The sequence below is a fragment of the Oryzias latipes genome, chromosome 17 (genome assembly GCF_053564925.1).
Source record: "Oryzias latipes strain Hd-rR chromosome 17, Olatipes_Hd-rR_3.1".
Classification (NCBI taxonomy): Eukaryota; Metazoa; Chordata; class Actinopteri; order Beloniformes; family Adrianichthyidae; genus Oryzias; species Oryzias latipes.
In genome coordinates this window covers 14,501,001-14,528,751 of record NC_136253.1, presented here as the reverse complement: position 1 = coordinate 14,528,751, position 27,751 = coordinate 14,501,001, and the positions used below count along the sequence as shown (strand labels likewise).

At 45.6% G+C, this 27,751-nt stretch overlaps 3 protein-coding genes and 2 long non-coding RNA genes across 15 annotated transcripts; 3 read left to right on the top strand and 2 right to left on the bottom strand.

The window, feature by feature from the left end:
* Positions 1–123: 123 nt before the first annotated feature.
* Positions 124–9,049, bottom strand: ubtfl (upstream binding transcription factor, like). 7 transcript variants are annotated; one of them, XM_023965658.2, is made up of 21 exons: positions 8,313–8,743; positions 8,043–8,224; positions 5,576–5,667; positions 5,260–5,435; positions 4,944–5,027; positions 4,431–4,586; positions 4,230–4,294; positions 4,024–4,144; positions 3,519–3,629; positions 3,239–3,366; positions 3,025–3,166; positions 2,908–2,949; positions 2,555–2,662; positions 2,297–2,455; positions 2,068–2,196; positions 1,850–1,929; positions 1,478–1,667; positions 1,109–1,156; positions 882–1,019; positions 698–802; positions 124–553 (listed from the first exon to the last, which is right to left on the bottom strand). In XM_023965658.2, the coding sequence occupies exons 3-21, from the start codon at positions 5,631–5,633 to the stop codon at positions 482–484; spliced, it is 2,112 nt and encodes a 703-aa protein (XP_023821426.1). In that variant the 5' UTR covers positions 5,634–5,667; positions 8,043–8,224; positions 8,313–8,743; the 3' UTR covers positions 124–481. The 7 variants fall into 7 exon arrangements, with proteins under 7 accessions (XP_023821426.1, XP_078790716.1, XP_078790717.1 ...); XM_078934590.1 differs by having other exon boundaries at positions 698–799; XM_078934591.1 differs by having other exon boundaries at positions 2,086–2,196.
* Positions 7,178–16,406, top strand: tmub1 (transmembrane and ubiquitin-like domain containing 1). Of its 3 annotated transcripts, XM_023965691.2 has the most exons (4): positions 7,178–7,324; positions 11,086–11,286; positions 12,145–12,616; positions 15,797–16,406. In XM_023965691.2, exons 3-4 carry the CDS (start codon positions 12,162–12,164, stop codon positions 16,146–16,148), a joined length of 807 nt encoding a protein of 268 aa, XP_023821459.1. In that variant the 5' UTR covers positions 7,178–7,324; positions 11,086–11,286; positions 12,145–12,161; the 3' UTR covers positions 16,149–16,406. The 3 variants fall into 3 exon arrangements, with proteins under 3 accessions (XP_023821459.1, XP_004078816.1, XP_004078815.1); XM_004078768.5 differs by lacking the exon at positions 7,178–7,324 and having other exon boundaries at positions 11,248–11,527; XM_004078767.5 differs by lacking the exons at positions 7,178–7,324; positions 11,086–11,286 and adding an exon at positions 11,587–11,783.
* LOC144986739 (uncharacterized) lies at positions 16,199–20,846 on the bottom strand. The gene is made up of 2 exons (XR_013650596.1): positions 20,711–20,846; positions 16,199–16,354 (listed from the first exon to the last, which is right to left on the bottom strand). It is a non-coding gene; the product is annotated as an uncharacterized LOC144986739 (long non-coding RNA).
* Positions 17,898–20,062, top strand: LOC101170462 (uncharacterized). Its single transcript, XR_177530.4, has 4 exons — positions 17,898–18,133; positions 18,602–18,848; positions 19,055–19,109; positions 19,327–20,062. It is a non-coding gene; the product is annotated as an uncharacterized LOC101170462 (long non-coding RNA).
* Positions 20,692–26,380, top strand: LOC101167988 (uncharacterized). 3 transcript variants are annotated; one of them, XR_002292275.2, is made up of 4 exons: positions 20,692–20,846; positions 21,552–21,699; positions 22,012–23,446; positions 23,525–23,662. XR_002292275.2 is itself a non-coding variant. In XM_011486234.3 (4 exons), exons 1-4 carry the CDS (start codon positions 20,823–20,825, stop codon positions 23,246–23,248), a joined length of 1,338 nt encoding a protein of 445 aa, XP_011484536.1. In that variant the 5' UTR covers positions 20,692–20,822; the 3' UTR covers positions 23,249–24,460. The 3 variants fall into 3 exon arrangements, 2 of the variants coding, with proteins under 2 accessions (XP_011484536.1, XP_004078879.1); XM_011486234.3 differs by having other exon boundaries at positions 22,012–23,160; positions 23,232–24,460; XM_004078831.4 differs by having other exon boundaries at positions 22,012–26,380.
* Positions 26,381–27,751: the final 1,371 nt, after the last annotated feature.

Genomic DNA, 27,751 nt, shown 5'->3' with positions numbered 1-27,751 from the left:
TGGAACAAACCTTCCGGTTAAATGGAGGAATGGGGGGAAACATAGCAGATGGAACCCTCTATTACAAAAGGGGGAAGGGCCACCGACTCCAAACTGTAAAAATGAAAAACGGAGATGACAAAATGAGAAAAAGTGCATTTATTTAGTTTTTGAACTGCTGAGTGGAGGTTCAACACCGACTCCTCCCTCAGTGGTAACGCACAGGCTCCGACTCCCGCCTGCAACAAACCCCACCCACAACACTGCGCTCCAAAAAGAAAAACGGGGAAGCTCCCGTGAGCTTTTCTCTGTCCCTCTGAAATGTCCTGATAAAAACCAACAAACACTCGATAAAAGACAAAAAAAACACAGGTAACAAAACTCCATCTGGCTCCGCCCACTTCACACATCACCACCTCTCATTGATCCACTGGGATGAATGGCACCTGAGGAGGCGTGGCCTGCACACCCTGTCCTCTTCAATGAGGGGGACGGGGTGGAGCTAGTCGGAGTCTGAATCGCTGGATTCCTCCGACGAACTCTGATCATCGTCATCCTCTTCATCGTCATCGTTCTGAGGAAAGGATGGAAGAGTCTTGGGATGTGCAGAGCATCTCAGCTAAACTTCCATTCAGCATTTATTACAGTTAACTTCAGAAATCTGAGTGATCTTAAAAAAGGATTTATGGTAAAGAAATAAGTCCAGCTGGTCCTTCACCTCATCGTCATCCTCACTGTCTGAGCTTCCTGAAGTTTCGTCGTCATCATCAGACTCTGTGGAGTCACTTTTCTCCTCTTCCTCGTCAGAGTCGGACATGTCCTGCTGTAGGAGGACCAGACAAAAGCATTCAACCTGCAGCCCGATGGTCAGCGGGCGGTTTGCTGAGTCAGCGCTGTGTCACCTTGGCCCGATACGCCATCGCCCTTTTGTTGACGGTGACAGCCGGAGGGGCGGGTCTTGATCCGCTGGCCTTCCCCTTTGCTGTGACGCGGACTTTGGCCACAGGACTACTGCGGACTTTTGTAGTGCTGCGACGTTTCTGATGAACACAAACAGAAGAATTGAGCATTAAACTACACAACTGCTGAAACAAGAAAAAACGACGACACCAAGGGGGGGGGGACTCACCGAGGAGGAGAACTCTTTGTAGGCCGCTCGATCTTGAACAGAGAGAGACTGGAAAGGAGAGGGAGGTATGTTACACCAACTGTAGTGGGAGGTGATGTGACATCATCCAACGACGTGACAGAGGCGTCACCCGGCAACAGTTGCATCTGATTTTCACATCTTAAATGTCCAATCGTAGCACCAATAACCATGCAGATGCACGGGGATGTGTGGTGGAGCCAGATTTACAGTGACTGCTGCTCTAAAGAGGCTTTCTCTGTCATGTGACATCAAATGTGGGGATAAGCCCCTGATGTCCGACCTGACCACAGAGAGAAGTGACTCACTCTACTCCAGCTGGAGCTACAGCATTCAGTGTGCTGAACTGACCTTGACCCAGGCCTCCAACTCGGCCTTGTATTCCACCTGCTGCTCCTCCACCTGCTTCTTGTACTTGTCTTTCTGGGTCTGGCTCAGCTTCTGCCAGCGTTTGCCGATCTCCACCATGCGCTCCTTCAAGCTGAAGTGGTTTAGTTCCCCATTGGTCAGCAGTTCCTGGGAGAACATCTGATACCCGCTCCTGTAGGGCAGACACAGCAGTGCAAGAGGGGGGAAAATGGGTTATAAAAGTGGTTTACTGGATAAGATCCATGTCACGCAATGCCAGTGATGACCATCTAAATAGTTTAGCAGAACTAAGATTAAGCTTTTTGATTTTGCTACCAACTTTGATCAATCAGATGCTTGGAAACCAAAACTCACACTGGAGGTTTTTTGGGTTCTCCATCAAACTTGGGCTTCCTCTGTCCAGCTGCAGGAGATCTCATCTCCAACAGCTCCCTCTACAGGACACAGAGAGTCAGTGCATGAGGACGTCCAAGATGTCCACAAACAGGTGATTGAGAGGGCAAGGGGAGGAGACAGAAAAGACAGCAGTGATTCATGTGTGGGGTCAGTGTAGGGGGGCGTGGCTCACTGACCACGGGTCGGTACTGAACCTCGTAACGCTTCTGGTCCTCTGCTGCTTTCTTGATCCATGGAATCTTCTCCTTCTTCTCCATTGATTTCCAGGCTGCCTCCATCGCCACCTGGGCCTTCCTGCGATCGCTCTGTCGTCCGAGTCAGAGGACCAAACGCATGTTAATGCGAGAGCCAGAACAATTCCAGAAACACCGACCCGTCTCTGACAGGAACCAAGAAGCAGCTCACTCTGTATTTAGCCAGGTAGTCTCCAATTACACTGTGCTGCCACATCTCCTCAGCCGTTTTCGGCGTCTCTGGAAGCTTCACCGTCTTCTTACCATCCCGCCGATCTTTGGGTGGTCCGGGGGGTACCCACGACTCTGGCTCCACTTCACGGGTACGCTCCTAGAATCACAGGAAACAGTTTAGAACATTTTCATGGAAAAATAAAAACACTTTTTTTCTGACATCCTTTGGCAAAATGAACAAGAATCTGTGTGTGACCTTCACTGATGGAGATTTTGCTCGATGTGGGCTTGAGGCTACGGTCCCTTTGGAACCACCCATCTTCTCCTCTCCCAGCACTCTGTCTCGTTCTTCATCTGGAAGACTCTAAAAAACAAAAAAAGGGAGGATTTCCAAAGCTCAATTCCTGTTTGGCTTCCCTTTTGTTCAAACCAAAAGACAAAAACGTCTGAACAAACGGGCAGATCAGTAGAACGTCTTCTTTAAGAACAAGAAACCATCATCAGCAAAAGGTTCCAAAGATTGAAAAAGTTCCCTAAAACTGTTCTGCTGGTTATCTCAGATCTAAGAAGCTTTCTTGGTTGCACTGTGATGTGGGAGTCTGGCCTCACCTCAAGGAACCGCTGCAGGTCGATGTCGTACTGCTTCTTTTTCTGTGGGAACACGTGTTAGCGTTAGAGAGCAGATGTGAAGCTGCGGCCTGCACGGCCCGCCGGCGTCCTACCAACCTGCTCGCAGCGCTTCTGGAACATGTCCTTCTCCTTCTGCGTCATCATCTTCCACTGTTTGCTGCACAGCACCATGCGCTCTGTGCTGGGGACGTCCTTCATGTTCACCATCAGCTCAGCGCAGTACAGAGAGTAGCCATTGCTGGAAACCGTCGAGTGGTTAGTGCTTCATATGATGAGGGGGGCTTGATAAAGAATGTGGTTGCAAACTCACGGTGGAGGCTTTGTCGGCCGGCCATCAAATTTGTCTTTTAGCTGTCTCTCGGCCTTGGTGAGGACGGAGCGAACGGGATCGTCTGAGTTGACGTCTGGGTGAGCTTCGTGATACGCCCTCATGCTGCCCTACAGCACAGTCCATGTGTCAGACCGACCTTCATCACACAAGATGAAGGTCCACTGTGTCTCATTCACAGTGAGGAGACTCCACAATGACAGGGGAGGTGACAGGAAGAACAGACTGCTCAATGCCAGAAAGCCCAGTTTAGTTCTGGTACCTTGTAGTCCTTCTGCAGTTCCAGGGCTTTGCTAATCCACTTGAGTCTCCTTTTGTCAGAGAGCTGGGACCACTGCCTCCTCAGAGCCTCCTTCAGCTCCTTCTGACTCACCTGCACACACAGAGATGTCAGCACTTCCTTAATTGACCTGATGCCTCCCTAAGAAACCTGTGCTCTCTTCACAACACTTCTTCTATAAGGATATCAGCGTTTCTTGCATCAAAATAATGGTTTGAATGTGCATGTTAAGGATAGCATTTCTTTATAATAACACCACTCCACGTGACATGGTAGTACAAGCTCTTCTTTGAGTTGCACTCAACTGTAAAGTCAGTCCTATGACCCCCACGCTTCACAGAGCAGGAGGTCAGGTTCCTGAATGGCACGTTGGGCTAGACAGCTGCTGTCCTGCCAGTTTTTGATATCCCTGCTCTACCTGCTGCTGAGTACCTGGATCAGGTGTGTTTTGCCAGACAGAAGCAGCAAAGGCGGTGGGTGTGTGTACCTCCGGGTGGACCTTCATGTAGAGCTTCTTTTCATGGTTGTACCACAGCTGCTGGGGGGTTTTGGGTTTTTCCGGCAGGTCCGACTTCTTCCTTTCCTCGATGAGTTCTGGATGTTCTTCCCTGCAAGTCGGCTGACATTAGCTGTGCTTCATGAAGGTTACTGGTAATTCACAGAAAGGAGCTATAGCTGGGGCTGTTCACTCACTTAAAACGCGTCATGTTTTTCTCAAACTCTTCCTTCTCCCGCTGAAACTCTGTGATGTACTTTTGCTGCAGAAGAAAAACAAAGTCAAGCTGATGTTTGCCAGAATACTGAGAATATGTGAATGAAGCAAGGATGTCCTCGAGAAGCCTGCAGCTCAGGAGCTACAGATTCTCCAAGACCGGTCCTGGTTCTGGTCCTTACCTTCTTTTTTTCTGGGAGCTCTTTGTACTTCTTAGACAAGATCTTTGTCAAGTCCAGGTTGCTCATCTCTGGGTGGATTTTGGCATATTTGGCTCTTTTCTCCATGAAGAACCGAAAATATGGAGTCAGGGGCTTCTTAGGGAAATCTGGGTGTGTCTGGAAAAAGTAGAGGTCAAAGGTCAAGTATCAAAATGTGTTTATTCTGGAAAATTGAGCCTGGCCTCAATGGTGCTCCCCACACTTAGGGATACTGATTTGGTTAAAATATTTAAACTACAAGTTTCATTTTATCACTTGGCAGTTGATTTTAACCAAAGAATCTTGTTTAAAGGCATCGTGGAGTTAACCGTTTTTTTTTTTACCTTAATTGAGCAAGGATTTGAACCACCGACCAACCTGCTGGCACACAGTTTTTCAACAAAGTGGGCTACAGTCACCCGACCCAAGTTAACCGTATATGTTAAGACCATTTCATAGTAGGTTCAGGCTCACAGAAAGCCGGTCAGGCCTCACCTTCAGCTTTTTCCCTTTGTACGGGTTCTTGACAAATTCGATGGCGTCCACAATGAGCTCTGTCATTGTTCTGTACTTCCGAACCTGGAAAACCAATGGGGCTTGGTTTAATACTTAAGCTGGCTCCAGGAGCCTACTCCAATAAGCTTTAATGACCGTCCTGCCACGTGTTTTGCTCACTTTGTGTTCAATATTTCAACACAGAAATAGTTTGATCCGACAAAACATGGTTTGAAAATCTTTAAAGAAATGTAACTTGTAAGAACATAAACCATTTTCTTAGACCTTAAACACATCCTGGAAAAGGCCTTCATACCTCTGTTGAGACCTTCTGCCACTTCTGCCGACACATGTCTCCGGTGAAGCTGCCGAAACACACTTTTTCCCAGTCAAAGTGAGACTCTGTGGTTTTGTATTTCATGGCGTCTCCGTCTGGCAGGAGACTGCGGATCCTCTCCAACAGAGTCAGGCAGTCCTCCTTGCTCCAGTTATCTGAAAACAAAGTCAGGAGCAGCAGCCCGGAGCGTGTCAGTGATGCCAGCATCCTCCCTTGCAGAAAGAAGCTGCTCCAACACGCCTCCTGTGGGCGGGGTCAAAGTGCCTCAGTCTTCGCACTGAGGTAATGTGTTTACCTGTGTCCGCCTTGGTCCTGGCGCTCTGCGCTGTGGAGACGCTGCCGCCGCCGTTCATCCTGCAGCGACTGATGGAGAAGGCTCCGCCTCCTCTGCACAAAAAAAAGGTTGAATGCAGTTTTTGAAGGTGGGGTCACTGATGGAGACTGCAGGCCTCTTTGTGAACATTTCAACTGTTCAGATGTCTGAATAAAACCGTAACAAAATCTTGCCCAAGGTCATAAATTCTGGAATTCTCACAAAAATATTAATTTGCAAATAGTTTCTAAAACTGAGTTTTTTTTTACCCCCCTTATCATTATTTTCTGCATTGTACACCTTCGCCTTTATTTGGGCTTTTTAAAACCAAGCTTGTTGCCGTTTCCAACACGTCTCTTTGGTCCTAATGGAGATTTGCAAAGTTTCTTTCTTTCTCTTTGACCCCTTATTCATGGCAGATGGCTGTATTTTCTGGATCTGCTCCAGCTGGAGGTTTCTTCAGTGTTTTCCTCTCCACAGGGACTCAATGCTTGCTCAGTCCAGGGAATATACAGAAAACTCTTCCTCGTCTTTAGAAAATGTATTTTACACTATCTGCCAAAGTGTTGCATTTCTTCACAGCTTTGGCTCTTTTTTTAAATCAGTTTCCATCACATCCAAAATGATAAATGACTAAAAACAATAGAAAACAGAGTTGCCTCCATATTTACCAGGAGAACCTATAGTGCCACCTAATATTTATCACTGTAAATCCAGAGTTCAAAGTCCCACTTCGATCAGCTTTTGATCTGTTGTAAAAGCGTCCCCAGTGATCCTTGTAACCCTTGTGCTATCCTAGGCACTTTACCATTGTGAGTTGGGTCATCTAGACCCACTAGACAGTGCTCTGAACCTTTTTTCTTCAATGATTTGTGATCTTCACTGGTGTCCATGGATTACATGAAATCTTTCCACCTTTATCCACCTTTGTCATGGTAGGGAGAACACGTCAATGTAAGGGAGGGGGCATCTAAGATAGCACAAGGGTTAATTATAATTATGCCATTTTTGGCCCAAAAATACTTTCGTGGTAAGCCTGTACCCACTTCCCGCCATCCATCTGTTTAAACTCTCTACCACTTGCTTACAGCCCCTCACTATTCCAACCTAACAATAGCAGAGCAACAAAAATGGCAAAAGGTTTTGGAGCTTTCCGACCAGCCATACAGTTTTGAGCCAGACGCCAACTCGGACCAGGAAAACAAAGATGTGGATCTATTTGTCTACAGGTAGATGCATCAAAACGGAGGGAAGCAGGGGGCTTGTTGAGTGTATTTACTACGTCACAAATATGATATTTTTCAACAGCAGTTCTGTCTGCTCCTGATTCACAACAATTTCAATAAAGAAATGCAATTTTAAGCTTCATTTTCTTCCCATGTGTTCTCCATCTTGAGAAAAAACACCAAAAACACAATTCTTTAAAGTTTGAGCAGGACTGTGCAAAGGTTAACTTTGGGCTTCTAATAGATACCATGCAGAAAATTCAGGATTTTATGGGGTTCCATGCACTTCTGCAAAAGCCCCGCCCACACCCACAGGTGAGCGGAAACAGGTAACTGGAGGGATGTCCACGCCACACCTGTTCCTTCCAGACACCGTCGGTGGTGGAGACCGGCAGAGGAGATCTGGACCACTCCAAACTTTAGAACTGGATCGCGGTAACCCGTCTGGGTCACCAGAACCGGAGGAGAAAAATCTGCCGCTTTAACGTCGCTGCTTGGAGATCACGTGAGAGTTTCCACCAGTTTCCCAGCGGTCCGACCGAATCCAGCGACACGGCTCTGTCTGTGTTCGGGGGCTGCCTCAGAGCCTGTTTGTTTACCACGTTTTACCGGAGGTCCAAACAGAAAGAAAATCTCCCCGTGAGGACGGGTTCGGGCACTCCACGGGCCCGGAGCGCCGCTGGCTTCTGCGGGCGGGGAGCGAAAATGCGCAGCTCGGTGAACCCGGCGGGCCGTCGGGCTCCCGCTGCCCGGTAATGGCGTCCATTCTCCGGCAGGAGTCAGCACGTAGCTTCCGCTGGCATGGACTAGCAGAGCGACTGACACAAATATGTGGACCTTTTCGAGACCAAGCTGAACGGTTCTTTAAAAAGCGGGTGATCAGAACCGACCTGACGAACTCTTTAGAACCGATTCGAAGCTCGATCGACACGTGGAGCCCATAATCGTATTATTTAGCAAAAGTGCTGAAATGGTGGAAACCGTCGACCTAGGAATGCTTTTGTGGGGGTTTAATCGCATTAAAAACGCAATTTAAGCGTTTATATTTATGCATGTATTTGCTGTAGTGCATGATTCTGTGATTTCTGGAGCGTAGCGGGCGCGTTGTGGCGCTGCTGCCCCAGAAGCCTTCACCGCAAAGCCGCCATGAAGGTTCTAGGGACTCGGGGACGAACGGAGAGAAAACCCTAGAAAACCGTTTAAAATCCCAAGTGACCACTCACCTGTTGGTTTAGATAGAAACCCTGGCGATCACCGATCACCACCGTGGTCGATTTTACTGATTCGGGCCCGTCAAAGTGGGTATTTTTTAGCTGCAAACCCCGGGGATTCAGGTCGAAACGAATCCGACAAAAGGAGCGTCTAGTCCGGTATGAAACTCCGCCCAGCGCCGCAGGGGGAGGAACTCCGGGGGAAAGCATGAGGACAAAGGCGGAGGATGAAACCAGAGACAGCGGTGAAAACATCAGCCAAGCCCGCTGAAACTACTTTACCTCGCAGCAGGTTTTAATGGTGGCAAAGTGGGTTTCCCCCTTTTTTTTCCTTTATAGAAAAAACGTCTTTTTCAGGTGATCCACCTGCTTGCTGTAAATCTGCTGGTCCGGGTCCAGATTCCTCACCGACCGTGTCTGACTGAACGGGGCCCGGGGACCCGCTGACAAAGATGCAGCAGAGAGTAGACTGATGTTTCGGCCCCGCGTCTTCCTCGCGCACTGATAACCAGAGTCCCCGGAAAGTCACGCGGACGTCGCCGGCGCGCGCGGCGCTCCGTGACTGCAGCACATCGGTGGCCCGGAGGCGGCGGGTCGGCACGCTTCCCACTGCACAGCTGCGCGCATCCTCGTGGCGTCCTGCCCGCTGAGAGTTCACCATTCGCCGGTCCGAGCCCCTGCAGTTTGCGGTCCCTTCTGAGAAGTTTGGGACCGAGTGGATCAAATAGTTCAACATTAAATGAGAAGATACAGCGGGAGTGTTTTGCATTAATCCACAATATATATTTTTTTCTTTAGTGAAATTCTGATTTTATGTGGATCCAAGTTTAAAGATATAACGATGATCTGATCAGACGCCCTGACGGAGCGCACGTGATCACGTGTGCTTTTAATGTGAATTCCGGATTCCAGCTTCCTCAGGTGGGGTCTCCAGGAGTGTGGATATGACAACCCGGTTCGAATGTATCCTCCAAGGGTTAGTGACGGGCCACTGACGGTCCAGAACCACGAAAAGACTCACAGCGCAGCCGGATGGTCACACTGCTGCCCCCTGCTGGTGTGGATGCTCACCAACAAATAAAGGGACAGCTCGCACCTTGAACTTCAATTCTAGTGGATAAATCCACTTACATTAGACGGTCTAATGCAAGTGGATTTATCCAATAGAATTTTATAGAGTTGGTCTAATTTAGAACAACTTCCAAAGTATGTATATGTATTAAAAAAGATGAGGAAATGTTGTTATTGTTGTTTTTGGTTTAGGAAAATTAAAAAATAAATAACCAAACCTCCCATGTGGCACATTTTGGGCATCTTTGCTTAGACCTGGTCCTGGATAAGCAGAAAAAGATGGATGGATGGATGTACCAAACCGATCTGTACCAATGTTTAATCAAAGAAAGAATCAAAAGGTCTGACACCATTTACCGAAAACATAGGGTGCAAGAATTCATTTAAACAATTCAGTTATTATTTCTTGTTGATTAAATGAAATATAGTCAATATTGGTTCATTTTGAACAATTTGATTTACTGAAGTAAAATCGATCAGGGATATCTTAAGCCAAAAATTCAACCAGCGTGACTCAGAGATTAACCACAGTTTTTCCGACTGGGCGGTGTCCTGTCTGACGTGGTGCTGAGTGGTGTGGGAGCCCCACAGGGCACTGTGCTCTCTCCATTTCTGTTCACCTTATACACCTCAGATTTTTAGCACAACTCAGAGTCATGTCACCTACAGAAATTCTCTGATGACTCTGTGGTTGTGGGGTGTATAAGCGGTGGACAGGAGGAGGAGTACAGGAGGCTGGTGGATGGATTTGTGGAGTGGGCTGGAGAGAATCACCTGCTGCTCAACGTGGACAAGACCAGGGAAATGGTGATCGACTTCCGGAGGAAAAGGACTGTCTTACAACGCCTCTGCATGGGCAAGGATGTAGAAGCGGTGGAGGAGTATAAATATCTGGGTGTGACTATCGACAGCAGACTGAGCTGGAGGAGCCACAGCACTGCTGTGTACAAGAAGGCCTGCAGCAGACTCTACTTCCTTAGGAAGCTGAGGTCCTTTAATGTGTGCAGCAAGATGCTGGGGATCTTCTACCAGTCTGTGGTAGCCAGCACCCTGTTCTCCTCCTTGGTCTGCTGGGGAAGCAGCATTGCAGTCAGTGACACCAACAGACTGAACAAGCTGATCAGGAAGGCGGGTTCTGTCATTGGCTGCAAACAGGACACCTTTGAAGCAGTGATGGAGAGGAGGTCCCTGAACAGACTCCTTTCAATCATGGACAACCCAGAGCATCCTCTTCACCCTCTTCTGAACAAACAGCGGAGCTCCTTCTCTAGGAGGCTCAGACAGCTCCGCTCCAAAACTGCCCAGTACCAAAAGTCATTCATACCCAATGCAATAACCCTGTACAACACACAATGCAAAAAATAACCTTTGCACATCTTTTATTACCTATTTATTTAGTTGTTTTCTATTTTGCACATTTCTTTTGCACATCTTCTACTTGCACTGTTCTGTAAATAGCTTTTTAAATTATAATACCTTGATGTCTGTATTTATGCTACATTTTCTTGTTCTTGTTTTTTTTTTTTTTTTTTTTTACTTAATTCTTAGTCTTTTTTCCCCTCTGCTGTCAGTTGCTATGGTGACAAACAAATTTCCCACGTGTGGGATCAATAAAGTATCTCTGATTCTGATAACACCTTGAAATGATGTATTAAAAGGTAAAGGTTGAATTAGGCAGCTGACTTTAGGCAGATTAAGTAAACTAGTCGTTACATAAGAGATCTATTTTGAAACTTCAAGGATACAGGAACTATGAGGCAAATTGAGTCTCTCCCCGTGTGAGTTTAAACCACCATTACGATATGATTGACAATGTGTTTTATAAAACAATTGAATGTAATGATCGAGAAAGCTTACGTTTTTTCACTTTTTGACTGTTCCCTTTAGGGAATGTCTCCGACCATTTAAGCTGTGTGCATCTTTGCTCACACCAACCACTTCTCACTCCACGAACGTCTTTGGTCTGTCTTTCATCCACCATAAGGTTTCTCATTCATTTCTGATCAACGGCCTGAACGTGTGGTGTTTCACCAAGTACCAGCAGATGGCAGCATGCCACCATCATCGCGTTGGTTCTACCGGGAGGCCAGAAGAAGAAGCGTGAACAGGAAGTGACCATCTGGCGAACATTAGCCTGGAAGCCCACGGGCTAACAACTCATGATATGACGTTTGGACCTTAATCAGTGAGTTTCAAGTCTGTCTGTTTGTTCCGAGGCTTCCTCTTAGCCTCTGTTTGGGTCCAGCTCTAAACAAGGTTCGGTCAGGTTGTTCGTATCCCGCTCTGAACTCGTTCTCTTGTCAGAGTTGTTAGTTAGCTTCTCGGAACTTAGGTTCCGATAAAGCCAGGTTACACTAGAGACCATGGTTTGGTTCGAGTTGCATGTTTGGATCTGCACATACATAGTCCGGCCGTCCACCCTCCAGGTGAGATGTGCTTCTGTGTGTCACGTGACGTGATTAACAGGTGGCATTACAGGGCGCGTGGGGAGCTGACCTCAGTTTGACAACGCTCAGACATCGAGGAAAGATCACAGGTGCGGCCGCAGTGTAAAAGTGAAATAATGAGGGTTTGGCTGGGTAACAGTCATCTTAGTGAGGCAGTTTAGAACGGTTCAGGGTCCGGGAATACTTTGAAAATGCCACGTGGGTTATACTGGGAGTTTGTTTACAAAAAGAACAGGTGAGTGCGGAGAGGGCTTCTTCAACCACGTCATCATAGTTGTACTGCTCGCATTTTAAAGTTTCCTGGGTTTTTTTTCTTCATAATACTTTTATTAGGGCACATTGAATAAATACCTATGTAAACTGAAGCAGCACTTAAATGCTAACTGTGTTTGATACATTCAATCAAAAAATGAACAAGTAAAAGTATAAAAAGGAAACACGTTGAAAATAGATCAAAAGATCAGGCTGGTTATGGTTAGTCCGGTCAATTCTGAGTTGGTTACATTCACACGGAAAGCTAAGAGTTATTATCGGTGGTGCTCTATGACAAATGAAACTCGTGATGGCTGACGCTAAGCTCCGCCTCCTGTTTGCAGGTGTGTCATCGTGGGCGATGGCTCTAATCGAAGGTGTCGGCGATGAGGTGACGCTGCTCTTTGGCTCACTGCTGGTGTTGTTGGTGTTGCTGCTGGCATGGATCTCCACCCACACCTCTGAGCCCCCAGAGCACCTGTTCAATGCCTCTACAGACCCCACCCCCACAGAAGGCACCGTCTCTGCCCCACAGGACACGCCCCTGTCCTCCACCAGCAGCAGCTCCTTGTCTTTCTCTCCAACGTCATCCTCATCTTCAGCTGCCAGCTCTGTGAATGACAGCGTCCCGTCAGAGGCTCCACCCACGACCTCCGCCACACAGGAAGGTAGTGAGGTGGGGGGAGGAGTCAGACACAGAGCAGGGGGGGAGCCATTGTCCTCCCCAAGAAACATGGTGGTCAGACTAAAATTTCTGAACGACACAGAGAGAACGGCTCAAGTCAAACCACAAGACACCATCGGATACATCAAACGGTAACTTTTCTATCGTATCTATCAGTTTACTTTATTGTACTGCACTACATGGTATTACACTGCACCACACTTCACTGTACTACACCGTACTTTATTCTACTTTTACGTACTTCATTGCAGTACAATTTAACACAGTGTACTGCACTGCAATGGACCATATCACACCATACTTGTCTGTACTCGGTACTGCAATATACCACACTATTATCTATGTAGTATACAGTATTTCACCGTCCTTTACTGTACTTCATTGTACTACATCTTACTACACAGTACTAAAATAGGCTTCAGTGTACAGCACTGTACTACATTGCATTACATTGTACTTACTGTACAACACTGTATTCACTGTTTTATATTCTAGTATACCATCACACTACACTGGAATAAACTGTAATACATTGTACTGGACTGTAGTTTACAACACTAAACTCTAATTCACCATCCCATACACTGAACCATACTGTACAACACAACACAAAGGACTGCATTACTGTAATACGGTGCACTTTACCATACTATATTGCACTACAGAATTGCCACCTTATTCGCGCAGGGGGGGGTCAGAGGCACCCGGAAATACTGGAAGCACCCCCAACCCCTGTGGGGGAAGAATGTCCGCCACAGATCCTCACTCATCAAAAACCCTTCTGAAATATTTCTGATACTTTATAAAACATTGAACATTGGAATATTGCTCAACATGAAGAGTTTTTTTTTATTCAGATCAATAGACTGATACTTTATATCACACATTAGGAGTGTCTCTCTGTCTCATGCTTCCTCCTTCATCAGTTAAGTGTGAGAGGGCATCTTCTTCCTCAAGAGGCTGGTTTCCATCATTCATTCATTGGGATGATAATTATTCTCCGCAATTATCTTCCTCAGCGTATCAGGATTGTTTTTGCCCACTTCTGAGTCAGATGATGCTATTTCTGCATGCAGGGACACAAACTTCGGCTGCAGTTCTGTATGTCAGTTTAGATCTTTATTATGAAGCTGCTGAGGGCGTGTGGAAGAAATCTGGTTCATCAAACTTTGAGACAGGAAGATGTGGGACGTCTGTCGGTCACGTTTGCTTCATGAATTGAAGCAAACATCGTGAGGACCCCACAGGAGGACACGCATCCAGCAAAGAAGGCCTTTCTGGTTCTTCTCAATGTTTCAGGAATACAATAGGAATCTTGAAGCTGCAGCTCTGTCTGCAACATTTCTCCTCCTCATCATCATCATCATGGTTCATAGCAGCAGTTATACGTAACCACAGAATGCTGGATAAATGCAGCTGAAGCTGTTGCTCTGAAAAAGAAAAGCTTCACAGTCGGTTTGTTTTAAACATTCACTATGATGCTTTGTTCGCTGCCTGCTTATTGCTCAAGTGTAGGGGTCAGTGATAAATTGATGAATCGATTTATCAAAGTAGATCGATCAGTTTTGGACAGTGTGCCTTAACCTCCTGAGGCTTGTGCTCTTGTTTGAAATGCCTTTTTTAATTTCGTACTCCCAGGTAATGAGAGTTGGCTACAGTGGTGAATTAATCGAATCAAATCAACCTATAATTATTAAAAAAAATCATCCCAAGATGAAATGAATTTGGATTGAGACGTGGTAGGTTTATTTTACTATGAGGTAAAAATGACCAAGTGAATCACAGTGGACAACAGGTTTGTGATGTCAGCATGAAATGATCACAGTCCAATGTGTGGAAACGCTTTGAATTTAGCAAAGACATGTGACCAAACAGTGTGATAGAATGTTCTAAGAATGTTCCCTTTGGATTATTTGGATGTGAAAATAACAACAGAGGGCTGAACTTTAGAAAACTAAACTCTTAATGGATTTACCATTAATTCTAGTTTACTTGTTTGATCACATATTTAATTTACATTTGATTACGTTGCAAGAAATACACAGAATCAGGAAACCTTCACCTACACTGTTCAGTACCCAGGTATTTATCTCTGTGTCACACTGGTTGAAGTTTTGGCTAAATATGACCTGAATCCATTTTAGGTTAATGAACCGGATCGTTAAAATAAACCAACATCAACTATGAATCGTATCACCAACCACTAGTTATGATATGAATCAAATCGTTGTTCAACTGAATCCTTACACTCCTACTAAATAGGTTGTATTGGATGGCAGGTTTAGTTCCCAGCCTCCTGCCCTGTCCACCCATCTGCCAGTTCTCCCATCTGGGGTTCAGTGTCCTCGAGCAAGACACTGAACCCCTCATTTCTCCAGGGGGTTGAGGTTCAGCAGCGGAACCACCATCAGTGTGTGAATGTCTGTGTGCACTGATGACTGTATAGTAAAGGGCTATAGAATTATATACAGCAGAGACGTCATTTGGCTGTAAACCAATAGAACAACATGAAACTAGATATGATGTTCTGCTTAATTCAGTCACTTAAAACGGGAAATGACACATTAAAGCAAACAATATGGCTCCTTCATGTAAAATCTGTAGCCTGGATGCTTGGAGTAAGGCTCATGTGGAATCTGTCTCATTTTGACAAAAGGACATTTTCCTGTTGTCTTTTGCATTTGGATGAGCTGTTTGTCTGGTAAATTTAATGATAACTAGGGCTGCACGATATGAGGAAAACTCGCGATATGCGATATTAGAGATTAATATTGCGATAACGGTATAATTTGTGGTATATAAACAAATAACAAAATAACCAAAAACATCATTACCATTTCATTGTAACAGTTGAAAAATTATACTCTAAATGACCCTTGTCGACATAGGAGACAAACATCTAACATAATAGGCCTCCATCTGATTGGTCAACAACATGAAGGGCTCCATCTGATTGGTCAAATGCATAAAGGGATTTATTTGATTTGTTAAATGCTTCAAGCTGCCATAAGGTTGTATTAACACATTTAAGGTTTACGATTTATTGCGATTTATGCTGTCTTTTGCGATATGCATATTGCAGAGCTGGATATTGCGATAACGATACATTTGCGGTATATTGTGCAGGCCTAATGATAACACAATAGTGTCTTCTGCCTTTTCTGCTGTCATTATCTTGTTTACATTTTTTATCAGGGTAAAAAAAACAACAACTCTGGTCTGAGTTTGACTGAAGCACAAATGCATTATGTCATTGGTTGAAATGAGGTTGTGTTGATGCACGTGTGTGTGTTTTTCTGTGTGTGCATCAGGACCTACTTTGCGGGTCAGGAGCAGCAGGTCCGGCTCATCTACCAGGGCCAGCTGCTGCAGGACGACGCTCAGACCCTGGCCTCCCTCAACCTGGCTCACAACTGCGTCCTGCACTGCCACATCTCTCAGCACGCCGCGCGGGGAGCAGCGGGAGGGGTGCGGCCCGGCGACCAGGTGCAGGTGGCGCTTAATGTGGGCAGCCTGATGGTGCCGCTGCTGGTCCTGATGCTGTCCGTGCTGTGGTACTGTCAGATCCAGTACCGGCAGTTCTTCACCGCCCCCGCCACTGCCTCACTGGTTGGGGTCACGATCTTCTTCAGCCTAGTAGCCTTTGGGGTCTACCGCCGCTAGCTGCTCTCTGATTGGCTGCTGATGTAGACAGATGCTGATGGTAGTTCATGGTTTTATTCTGTTGCCATGGAGATGCCGCATGTAAACAAAGACTGTGATTTTATTTTTTAGGTTGCGTTGCTCTTTAGTTCTTCATCATTGTGCCTCTCTGAGCTCTCAGCAGCAGACTCCACTCCCGTCTGTCTCCTGTCCGCCTGTCCGTCTACCTGTGAGGGGAGAACGTCCGTCTGGATTAAGAAAATTAAAGAATTAATTTATGCTGCTGTGTTTTGTGTAGTCACTAATGCAACTTTTGTTAGAGCATCACAAGCATCTTACCAGCAAACTGAGCTGGAGATGTCTGCCTGAAAAGCCACAGCTCAGACTTTTTCACATGACTAAATAAAGCTTTAAATTTTGAATTTTGTTTATAATTCAAAGGGAAATTTATATCAAAAATATTTATAACATGTACAGTTGGTGAAAACAAAACATATTCCTCTCTGACTCCCACTGTGTTTTACTCCAGTTGAAAACTACTTACAATAATAAATTAAGTTTTATTATTATAGTTTTAGCACTGAACTAATGATAGCAAATAAAAAAACTAACAAAAAAATGACAGAAGAACATAAATTCAAGCATTCAACTAATGATCTTATCCATTTGAAGGCAGACCTACAGAGACTCCCTCAAGATTTGTTTGTTTTAAAATATCAAAATTTGGGTTTTTCTTTAAAGAATCTACTTTGATTTCTAATCTAATATCAGCAAATCGTTATTCATGGATTGAAGGGAATTTGTTTCAGTTCAAAGCAAATTTGATTTCTCAGACTATATCTCTGATTTGGATTCAGAACATATTTGTACTGAAAAGCTTGGTTAAGCAATTTTGTGTCATTTGAGGCCTTTTTCAGGTTCTACATTGATTCCTGTCAAAACCATCAATTTAATAATGAAAAGGTCTTCATACTAAAATGAGGCCACAATTTTTTCCTTCTAGAGGAATTTCTCAAAACTCTTATCAGTCAATAAGTGGATGTGATGTAACAGGCAGCTTTTTGAATTTTGTTTAGCAAAAATTACTTTTGGGAAATATTTGCATTTTTTTTATAAGTATTTGGGTATATGAAATCATGCAGACATCTGTAAAGAACAGCTGTTCTCAGTGAATTCCAGCTTATGTGATGCTCCTGTGCTGGAACATGTCCACTCTTGATATTTTCACTCTTCTAGTTATTCCAGTCAACTGTCTGTGACATCAAAGCAAAGTGAATTTGATTGGGAGCGACAGCAGCTCAGCCAGGAAGTGTTGGAGCACAGAAAACTGAAGGAGCGGATGCTGAGGCTCCCAGACCACAAAGGTCGGCAACTTTCCATCAGGTCCGAATAAGAACATTAAGCATCGAGCCAGGTCCTCTAATCCAGCATCAATGTTCAATCTCACAAACATGCTGTTGGAAGAAAGGTCAAGCATTCTCATAAAACTCTCCAAAACTTGTGAAAGCACTCTCCAGAGAACCTGGAGCTGTTTAGCAGCAAAAGAGCAGACGGGTGTCAAATTAGTGTAAAGGCAGATAAAAAAAGGTTTTTGGTATTGTATGGTATGTTAGCTAAAGAACAACAGATTAGTTGTTTTAAAAAAATCACAATGGGTGGTGGAATTCTAATCAAACACATGATTCTGTTCTTACACTGTATGACTTTGCTGTAATGACAGAAGGGCCCACCGAGTGGCGCTGTTTACCAAAGCTTTATATAGCAGCAGTAGAAGAAGAAAAAGAAGAAGAACGCTGTGGCAGACCGTCGTTTTTCCGCGCTCTAGACAAATGGTTCGGTTGGAATTCGGTTTGTGGTCTGTTGGACATTTACTTGTTCAGGAGTCGAACCCCTTATCCTGTCCAGGAATGAGGGGCCGCAGCACCGACCCGCCGCGGCATGACTACATGCTAATCTATGCTAACGCTCAGGACCGACTGAGCACGTGCACGGATACCGCGAGCTCTGTGAGTTACCAAGTCAAAGTATTTTAAAGTTTGAGGTTTATGTGGAACTTTTGCGTTTCTGTCGCCCACACGGGTTCATCATGCTTCTACATCTTACTCTAAATGGGGTAAAAGTTAAATCTTGACGGAGGTTTTCTCAAAAATATATTTTAATTGTTTATGCTGTGTGAGACTAAGGCTTGATGATGGTTCCGCCAGAATTACCGTGCATGCAACACGTTTGAATCGGTATTACAGACAGAACCTAGTTGTTCGCGTATGTCAAACTTAACGGGTGTATTGAACAAGCATTGAGACTGAGGCCTACCAGAGTTTAGCTGCTTTTTTTTCTCCTGATACCTTCTCTTTATAAAACAAAAGGTCACGTGTTATAAGCTGGTCTGACTTTTTATTTATGAAATCAAAACTGATGTCCCTTTTTCTCCTTCCGTCTGATGGTACTGACTCGGTTCTGATCCTCTACTTCAGCCCAACCCTCACACGGACAAAGTCAAAGAAGATGAGGTTCTGGGAGGCAGACACGGTTCTGCAGACTGAGAGCTTTGGACCAGGGTCAACAGAACTGTACCACAGGCACCAGAACTTATGCGTCATTCCAGCATCATGCTGCTGGCAGAGGGATTTCAGGTTCCTGCTACTGAACGCTCCAGCAGCAGGAAACTCCATGCACCAAATCGACAGATTTCATTGTGCCACTTGACTTTGTGCTGTGCAGGTAAGAACCGCTCTGTTTGCCACACCTTTTGGTTTGGAGGTGATGTCAAAAAAGGCCGTCTGAAGCTCTGCCTGCAGCAGTATGTTCACAGGGTGAGGGCCGTGATCTTAACTTGGCGAAGCGTTTTCTGATCCAAGTGGTTCTGATATCAGCAGAGCTCACAAGTGTTCTCCCCTTGATCATTGTTCTGTCAATGTTTCCCTCAGGAGAATCTCTGCCCACTGACCCGCCGTGGCCCCAAAATGCAGATGATGATCACAGGTGAATATGTGGGTGGAGTGGGGAACCATGTGCAGGGAGATGATGTAAACAAAAGGCCGAATTGTAGCACCACTTCCAGGCAGTGTGCTCTCAGGTTGCGGCGCGTTGACAAATATCGACCGAAGCGTTTTTCTGATCCCAGAACGGCCAACTGAGTTTGGTCAGGTGACCCGAGGAACCAATCGGAGAGCAGTGAGTGATTGTCTTGTGCTTTCAGATGTACCATCAGCTCTGCAAAAACCTGCTGGCAGATGCCTTCAGGTTCACCTGGGATTTCTGCACGTTTGGATGGTCTTCATCATGGCTTCAAGATGTAAACATCAAATCCTGTCACCAGTTCAGAAGCAGAAACAGGGATGTGTTAACAGTTTAATATTTAAAGTCCCACTCTGAAAATACTTTTTTTTTTTTTTAATACATGTTCTTGTGTCATTTTTCTGATATAAAGAAAATTGAACCAAAAGTTTCATTTGAGTATTTCTTTATTCAAATTATTGTGAATCAGGAGCAGAAGAGGGGAAAAAATACAGTTTGAAAAAGAGCTTATTTGTGACGTAGAAAATATGCTGAGGAGGCCACAGGGTCCCTGCAACGCTCCACGATGGGAAGGGGGGGTGGGGTTGCTCCCCACCAATGGTCCCATTCACAAATAAGAGTTGAATTTCTAACTACTACCACTGTGAAGAAATTGTCTTAAAAAACAAAAGTTTATTTTTTGCTTAAACGTCACAGCCTTAATTCAAAGACAGCTGGGAATGCTTTTTAAATCGATCAAGATTATTGAAATGACTTTTTTTTTTTTTTTCCAGTGTTTTTATGTACTGATCATGTATTCAACAGCAGCCTTGTCAAATAAATGTGTGGATTAAAAGGTTTAGTATCAATTGTCTGATATTGAGTTGATTTCCAGTGGAATTACCAGAGCCGGTCTGCTAATAAACTCATGTTGAAGATCTTTTTGTCTGAGGTTTGTTTCCCTCTGCTGGATGAGATGAGAACGGGTCATTAGTTCTGTTATGGGTCAGAACCAGAACACATCTGTAAGGATGACCATGTTTAGGTTTGGGCTTATTGGGCATGATGTGATTAAAGCTCATCACGGCTTTACTTTTTAGTCTTTGTGACTGCAAAGGTAAAACATGTTTCCATGGGCATCTTCCCTGTTTGAACTACAGGAACATCTCAGTTTTGGAAAACCTCATGACAACCCACTAGCTAATGGCTAGGCATTTTTTTGTCTTTCTTCAGAATAGCAGAACTTGACGTGACTTCTGAAGTCAAAGTTCTGGTTTGCTGAAGAGACTGGAAGATATTCTGAAACAGCAGAGCTGCAGAAACTGTCCTGTCATTCACTTCATCTCATTGTTCAGACTCAGAAAAGGTATGAAAAGAAACAAAATGTTCTGTTAGGAAACAATGAGTAATGATGGAGCTCGGTTCTTTTGAAGGAACCAGACCCCCCCCCCCCCCATTTTTTTCTTTGTTTTTTGTTTAAATCCACCGTAAGAGACTGGGCCGTCGGGCTCTAATCCCGGTTCTGCAGCGGCTTGGAGTTGGGGGTTCTGCTCGGTCGTAGTGACCATCGTGTGTACGTGTCTGACCTCTCCCCCGGAAGTCCACCTCTGCAGCGCCGCTCCGGACCGTTAGCAGCTCCGGACCCCCGTCTCTGTCCGCTTCCCCGTCACCGCCAGAACCAGCGGTCGAACCGGAGCCATGGAGGCCGACTGCCGTTCTCTGGTAAAACACCGACACGAGCAGAGCCGGGTCTGAACGGGAAAAGGGGACGTTTATCCCCGCTAGCGTCCGCTGCTGAACTCCGTTCAGGAAACAGCAGGTTAGGCGGATTGTTCTCGGTACCGCGGTCTACCGGGTCTCAGGCGAACACAAGTGGTCCATTCTTGGATCGGTGTGAACAGGAGTGAGTTTGGGGATCTGTCGGGATGGTTCGGTGCAGCAGACTCCCGATCAAAGATGGAGAGGATGGTAGAATTAGCTGGTTCTTTGGTTCGGTGAGGCTCAGGTCTCGCTGCAACTCTGTCTGTCTGCAGGCAGACCGGTACGGACCAGTTGTGGTTCCGTAAGCTTGAGTTATGATGAACTGTCAAAAATAATAATAAAACGTATCAGAACCGGATAGAAGAAGAATCCTGATTGGCTGATTTGTTGGAGGCAGGTGAGCCCTCTCCAGAAGGATGCCCTCCTGTGACCAGAGGTGAGGTACCAACCCGGTTCTGATGCTGAGCCTTTTTCCTTCAGGTCCAAACTCTCCACAACCAGTTAAAGGTGGTGTCAAATGTCAGAGGGGGCTCAATTGGACTCTTAGGAGTTCTCCAGAGTTCTGTTCTAAGTCCAGCTGCTTTCTGTCCATCACACTCACACACACACACATCTGTGCACGAATGTGCATCACGTGCACGGCTGGTAAAGAACGTGTCATTTCAGGACATCTTTGAGGGACCGGACAGCATTCAGATCAAGCCGGAGCCTGATGAGGATGTGGAAATCTGCTCTTATCCCTTCTTGAAAAAGCTGTCCATCAAATTGACTGATTGCAAGGAATGGCTAGAGGGGCGGGACTTCCTGTCTCTGGGTGAGAATAAGAAAAAGGCTTTGTCCTTCAGATCTTAAGCAGCTGTGCTGCAAATCAAACCTTCGGACTCTTCATAGTGAGAGCTCCAGATTTAGCTCTTGTTTCAGAAAATAAACGGGTTAAAGGACTTTTGTTTTCTTTGAAAAATAATAAAGTCTTAAAGTTTATTCTTTTTCCCAATTGTAATGAATTAGCAGACGACCAAATTTTCTATCCCTGGATAAGCTTTTTTTTTTATGCTGAGGTCATTTTTTGAAGGCTGAGTCACACTTGCACAGGTAATAACTTTGTAATTCTTCCCCCTACCTCCAGATGATCACCCTCAGCTCTGTGAGCCACGGCAGCCGCTCCTCACCAACTCAGGCAAGAAGATGATCTTCTGCCCAGAGTGTGAGAGGGGCTTTTACAAGGAGTCCCACCTGGAGGCTCACCTGCACACCCACCAAGGACAGAAGGCCAATGAGTGCTGGCACTGCGGGAAGACCTACCCTACTCTGATTAGTCTGGTGGTCCACCAGCAGATCCACGACCGCAGCGAGCCGTACCGCTGCTCCTACTGTGACAGGACCTTCGCCCTGAAGAGGGACTGGAAGACCCACCACCGCACGCACTCAGGGACCAAACCCTTCAAGTGCTGGTTTTGTGGGGACGGCTTTGACCAGCAGGAGGACCTTGCTGTGCACCTCCAAGTGCATAAGGGGGAAAAGAGCTACTGCTGCACCACCTGTGGGAAGATGTTTGTGTCTTATCAAGGTTTCAGCTTTCATCGCAAGTCTCACAAGGCCTCCAAGCTGCTTCCATGCACCAAGTGCTCCAAGACCTTCAGCAACCCTCAGAGCCTGAAGGTCCACCAGGCCACCCACTCTAGCAGGAAGCCGCACGTCTGCCCCACCTGTGGGAAGGGCTTCAAGCTGCTGAGCGGCCTGCGCTGCCATCAGCGGACACACGAGGACCTGAAGGAGTATCACTGCGACGAGTGCGGAAAGTGTTTCTCTAGCTTGCAGGGCCTGAAGCTGCACGACCGCACCCACACCGGCCTCAAGCCCTACAAGTGCTCCGATTGTGGTAAGAGGTTCACGCAGTCGCCGCATCTCAAAGCGCACATGGTGACCCACACGGGCGAGCGGCCCTTCCTCTGCACGACCTGCGGCAAGAGGTTCACCCAGTCCTCCCACCTGCGCTCCCACATCAAGCTCTTCCACGTGGGGGAGAAGCCCTTCACCTGCGACGACTGCGGCAAGAGCTTCACCATCGCCCACTACCTGAAGATGCACCGCCTCAGCCACACCAAGGAGAAGTTCTACCAGTGCTCCTACTGCCAGAAGGCCTTTTCCTACCACAACTCTTGGAGGGCCCACGAGAGGATCCACACCGGTGAGCGGCCCTTTAGCTGCCAGGAATGCGGCCAGAGCTTCATCACCTCCGGCTCCCTGCTGACTCACCAGCGGGCCAAGCACACAGGTGAGAAGAGCCATTACTGCATCACCTGCGGCGAGTTTTTCCTCACCAGCTCACTGCTGCGCGTTCACCAGCTGGACCACACCGGTGAGCGGCCGCACGCCTGCAGCTGCGGCAAGACCTTCAAGACCAAAGGAGTGCTGCGCCATCACCTCAAGAGGTTCAAGCTTCACCAGGCTGCAACGCCGCTGCTCCCCTAGGACGCCGCCTTCTGAGGGAGGTGGAGACCGCACTAGTAACTGCCATAGCAGCACGGTGGAACCAAATGCCGGCAACTGAGCTGAGGAAGGTCACATATTTATTTTCTGCTTAACACTTTCATTTAGCGCCAACAAAGTCTGAACTGAAGTGTCTTTGTGTTCTTCAGGCTGCTTTAGTATCCCTGTATGCAGTTTTGAGTGCAGGCAGTGTGGAGGCTCGTCCTCCAACCTAAGAGAGCCACCATTTAGAAATGGTGCTGCAGGGGGAGTGTGATCATCTACTGATGAAAGATGCAGGCGAACTCTCACTTGGAACCCCAAAAAAACGGACGTTTGATAGCAAACCGAGTGCAGCTTTAAGGAGTGCCTTCTGCTTGATTTCTCCGACTCAGCAGATCTTTGGGACAGGAGTTACGCACCAAAGTAACCACAGTCTCTGCAGCAGACGCCTTGGTATGTCTGGCATTTATGAAAGGTACAACAGTATGCTGTAAAGCTTTATAAGAAAAGTAATCAAATAAGGCTTTGTAATAACATGTGGTGGGCTGATGAATGCTTAACCCCTTTGAGCTGCAGTGTCCTGCACAACCTTTGAAGAGCAACATGACGCCTCACACAGTCATTCATGGGCCAAGAAGAAAAAAAACTGAAGATGATCAGAAAAGTTCAGTGAGACCTGATCAGGAAGTTTGCAGGTCCACCTTTAGTCATATGAACCAACTCTCTGTACGTAAAATCCAGATTTATGGAGAGTTTACTGGAGCCAGGCCCTCTTAAAACCTTTATTAGTTTACACAAACATGGTCTGTAGCGATACATATTTATAAAGTGGTTTAACCTGGAGATGTGAGCTTCCTTTCTGATCGCTTCGGCTGTGTGTGAACAGATCTTTTCTACCTTTTGGTCTCATTGTGTTCTCCATTCAGAGGATTCTGTGAGAGGATGTTCTTCTCTGAGACTTCAGTTTGGGTTTTTGTGTCTATAGTTGCTCCATCCTGACTCTTGGCCTCTCTGTTAGCTAAACCGTTTCTGGATTCAAAAGACGCTTTTGTGTCTCTGGATGTTCCACAAAGTCACAGGAAGGGCCGCCCGCCCTCACTTCCTTACACTGAAATCTATTCAGAGGTTTCAAATTTAGATTTAGGATTAACACTGTATGATTAAACATTTGTTTATTTGTCAAGTTCATATTCAAAACCAATTTATTTAGCTTGAAAACAGTTTTTACATTATTTCTGATTAACACCAACCTAAAGTACATTTAGATAATTGAGTTAACAAAATAAAAACTGTTTGAAAAGATTAATTAGAGAATACTTATTGTGGATTCTCTGTGGACATTCTCCAAGTCTTCTTTTCCTTTCGGCTTTTCCCTTCAGGGGTCCCAACAGGGAATCATCTTCCTCCATCTAACCCTCCTCTTCTGTTCTGCATCCTCTCCTCTAACACCAGCTACCCTCATGTCTTCGTTCACTGCATCCATAAACCTTCTCTTCGATCTTCCTCTAGACCAGGGGTGCTCACGCATTTTCAGCATGCAAGCTACTTTTGAAATGACAAGCTTCAAAAGATCTACTTATATATGATAGTAATTAATTTAATATATTTAAAGTAATTTGAAATTCTTATTTTTAAGTGCTTTAATGTACAGTTATGATTATTAAGTGAATCAGACGCTCACTTTGAATTAAATGGATACATTCTGATGAATATGTAAGATTAGAACGTGACAAAACGTTTCTCGTTTGGCCTTCAACAGCTGGTTGAATCAGATCCATCTGTTACTAGTTGTTGTGTGCTTACAACTAAACAGGCATTCTGTTTTAGGTTCTGTTTGAGCGACTGACCTTGGGCCAGTGTAGAAAAATAAGGCGCATTAGCAGGTAGATCCGCGGTTAGGAGTCTAACACTAAACGCTCACGCCTTTCTGAAGATGAGGAGGAAGGAAAACTCCATATCTGGCGCTCAGTTTTTTGGCTTAATTTTTGAAACATGCATATGCTATTAAGAGGATAACTAGCTATCCTCAGGAGCTAGAGTAAAGCTTTCCAATGGGTGGAAATATGGTATGGTCTGTGGTGGCATTCCTGGCTGGGCTGTGCGGCAGCAACAACACACGCAGGCCTCTGGTCTGCAGGCCTTGAGAGGCATGTGCTTCAGGACAACGCTGCCTGAGTGGGCTCGGCGCCGTGGCAGGACAGCTGGGCCACTTTCAATGGAGGAGACACACGGGCCGGCCCAGGCTTCAATAAAAGCTCCTAAAAGCTGGAGAAGCCCTCCACTGGGGACCCGGCACGCAACAGGGATGACAGATGATGGCAGGAAGAAGGTTCTCTCTGTATTTAAACAGGCATGTCCTGTGGCGTATGTAGCAGGATGTTCGATTGGCCGTTCTGCATGTCAGTTAAGTGACAGACTTCACAGTGAGGATGATTATTCACTGACATTGCTATTTGAAAATATATATGGGGATCTATCGTCACATCCTTGTGATTGACACAATGAGCACCCCTGCTCTAGACCTGATGCTTGGCAGCTCTAGACTACCAATATATTTACTGTCTCTCCATCTGAACCATCGCAGTCTAGTCCCTCTGACTTAACCTCCAAAACCTCTAACGTGTGCTGTCCTTCTGGTGTACTCATTCCTGATCCTATTCACTCTGCTCTCTCCCAATGACAACCTCAGCATCCTCATCTCTGCTACCTCCAGCTCTGCCTCCTGTCTTTTCCTCAGCGCCACTTTTCTGGAGGCCAAACAACACAGCTGGTCTCACCACAGTTTTCTGCACCTTTCCTTTCATTTGAGCTGAAACTCTTCTATCTCACATCACACCTGGCCCTTTTCTCCACCCATTCCAACCTGCCTGCACTCGCTTCTTCCTTTCTTTCCTTCCTTCCTTTCCACACTCTCCAATACTCTGGACCAGGGGTCACCAACCTTTTTGAAACTGAGGGCTATTTCATGGGCACCAAGTGGTATGAAGGGCGCCACTAAAAACCTCCTAGCCCCCCCCCCCCCCCCCCCCCCAAAAAAAAAACAACAACAAACAAACAAAAGAAAAACAACACAATTTGAGGACTTCCTTTTGTGTGCCCTCTTTTTATTTGCTCATTTTACACGCAAAAACATACATGAATTTTCTAGACTCGTATTACGGGGGGGGGGGGGGGGGGGGGGGTCAAACTCAGTTGCAGAAGGAGCCTAAATTCAAAACAGACTTTAGGTTGCAGCCGAACAAGATAAATATTTATTGAACACACTAAAGCTAAACTTTTAAAACTTTAGAACTTTAACTTAATTTTAACTTTTTAAACCTAAATGTAAATAAAAACAGACAGGAATATTAATCCTCACATTAATGGATTACTCAACCACCTCAACCTATTCTCAAAATCTTTACATTACATGAATCATAAGAATGTCCAGAAATTGTGTAATTTATTTGATCCATTTAAACTTTTGTAATAGACCCTTACTTTTGAATATTTTTTAAGTTATATTTGTTTACATATTTGGGTTTTCTTTGTCTACCTTTATCTCAGAATTAATATTGTTGTCATTGACAGACATGCCGTGGTTGTTTGTTGAATATTTGCTTCAATAAAAAAAAAAGATTTTTTTTCGGTGCTTTCCCTGCGGGCGCACTGGCGCCCGCGGGCACAGGGTTGGTGACCCCTGCTCTGGACTGTTAACCCTAGATACATCAAATCCTCCCACTTCTTTATCGCTTCTCCCTGTAACCTCACTCTTCCACTTGGGTCCCTCTCATTCACACATATGTACAGTACTCTGTCTTGCTGCGGTTAACCTTCATTCCTCTCCTTTCCTGGGCAAACCTCCCATCTCTCTATCTTCTCCTCCATCTCTGTCCTGCTCTCACTACACATCACAATATTGTCTGCAAATATCATAGTTCATGGTGATTCCTGTCTAACCTCATCTTTCAGCCTGACCAACTGCATTTCAAACAGGAAGGGGTTTAGAGCTGGTCCCTGATGTAATCCCACCTCCACTTCTGTCTCCCCTACAGCACACCTCACCACTGTCTTACAGCCCTCATACATGTCCTGGACTGCTCTAACATACTTTTCTTTCACTCCAGACTCTCTGGGCACCCTGTCAAAAGCTTTGTCCAGCTCTACAAAGACACAGTGTAGCTCTCTCTGACCTTCTCTGTACTTTCTGTCAACACCTTCAAAGCAAATATTGCATCTGTATTGCTCTTTGTTTTGCCTTGAAACCATATTTGGGCTTAGTCTTGCTTCAATTGCTCTTTCATATAACTCATCAGCTTTTTTTCTCTGTAGTTGCAACAACTCTGCACATCTCCCTTATTCTTAAAAATGGGCACCATCACACTTCTCTTCCATTTTTCAGGCATTTTCTCACC

Bases quoted from the DNA above. Each gene is read 5' to 3' on its own strand.
- LOC101167988 (XM_004078831.4), top strand. From the start codon at position 20,823: ATGGAGGCCGACTGCCGTTCTCTG. The intron at 20,847-21,551 runs GTAAAACACCGA...GTGTCATTTCAG, and splicing joins AGGCCGACTGCCGTTCTCTG to GACATCTTTGAGGGACCGGA. The intron at 21,700-22,011 runs GTGAGAATAAGA...CCCTACCTCCAG, and splicing joins GCGGGACTTCCTGTCTCTGG to ATGATCACCCTCAGCTCTGT.
- ubtfl (XM_078934589.1), bottom strand. From the start codon at position 5,633: ATGAACGGCGGCGGCAGCGTCTCCACAGCGCAGAGCGCCAGGACCAAG. The intron at 5,028-5,259 runs GTATGAAGGCCT...TTGGTTTTCCAG, and splicing joins GGCAGAAGGTCTCAACAGAG to GTTCGGAAGTACAGAACAAT. The intron at 1,157-1,477 runs GTCAGTTCAGCA...TCTCCTTTCCAG, and splicing joins AGTTGGAGGCCTGGGTCAAG to TCTCTCTCTGTTCAAGATCG.
- tmub1 (XM_023965691.2), top strand. From the start codon at position 12,162: ATGGCTCTAATCGAAGGTGTCGGCGATGAGGTGACGCTGCTCTTTGGC. The intron at 12,617-15,796 runs GTAACTTTTCTA...TGTGTGCATCAG, and splicing joins ACCATCGGATACATCAAACG to GACCTACTTTGCGGGTCAGG.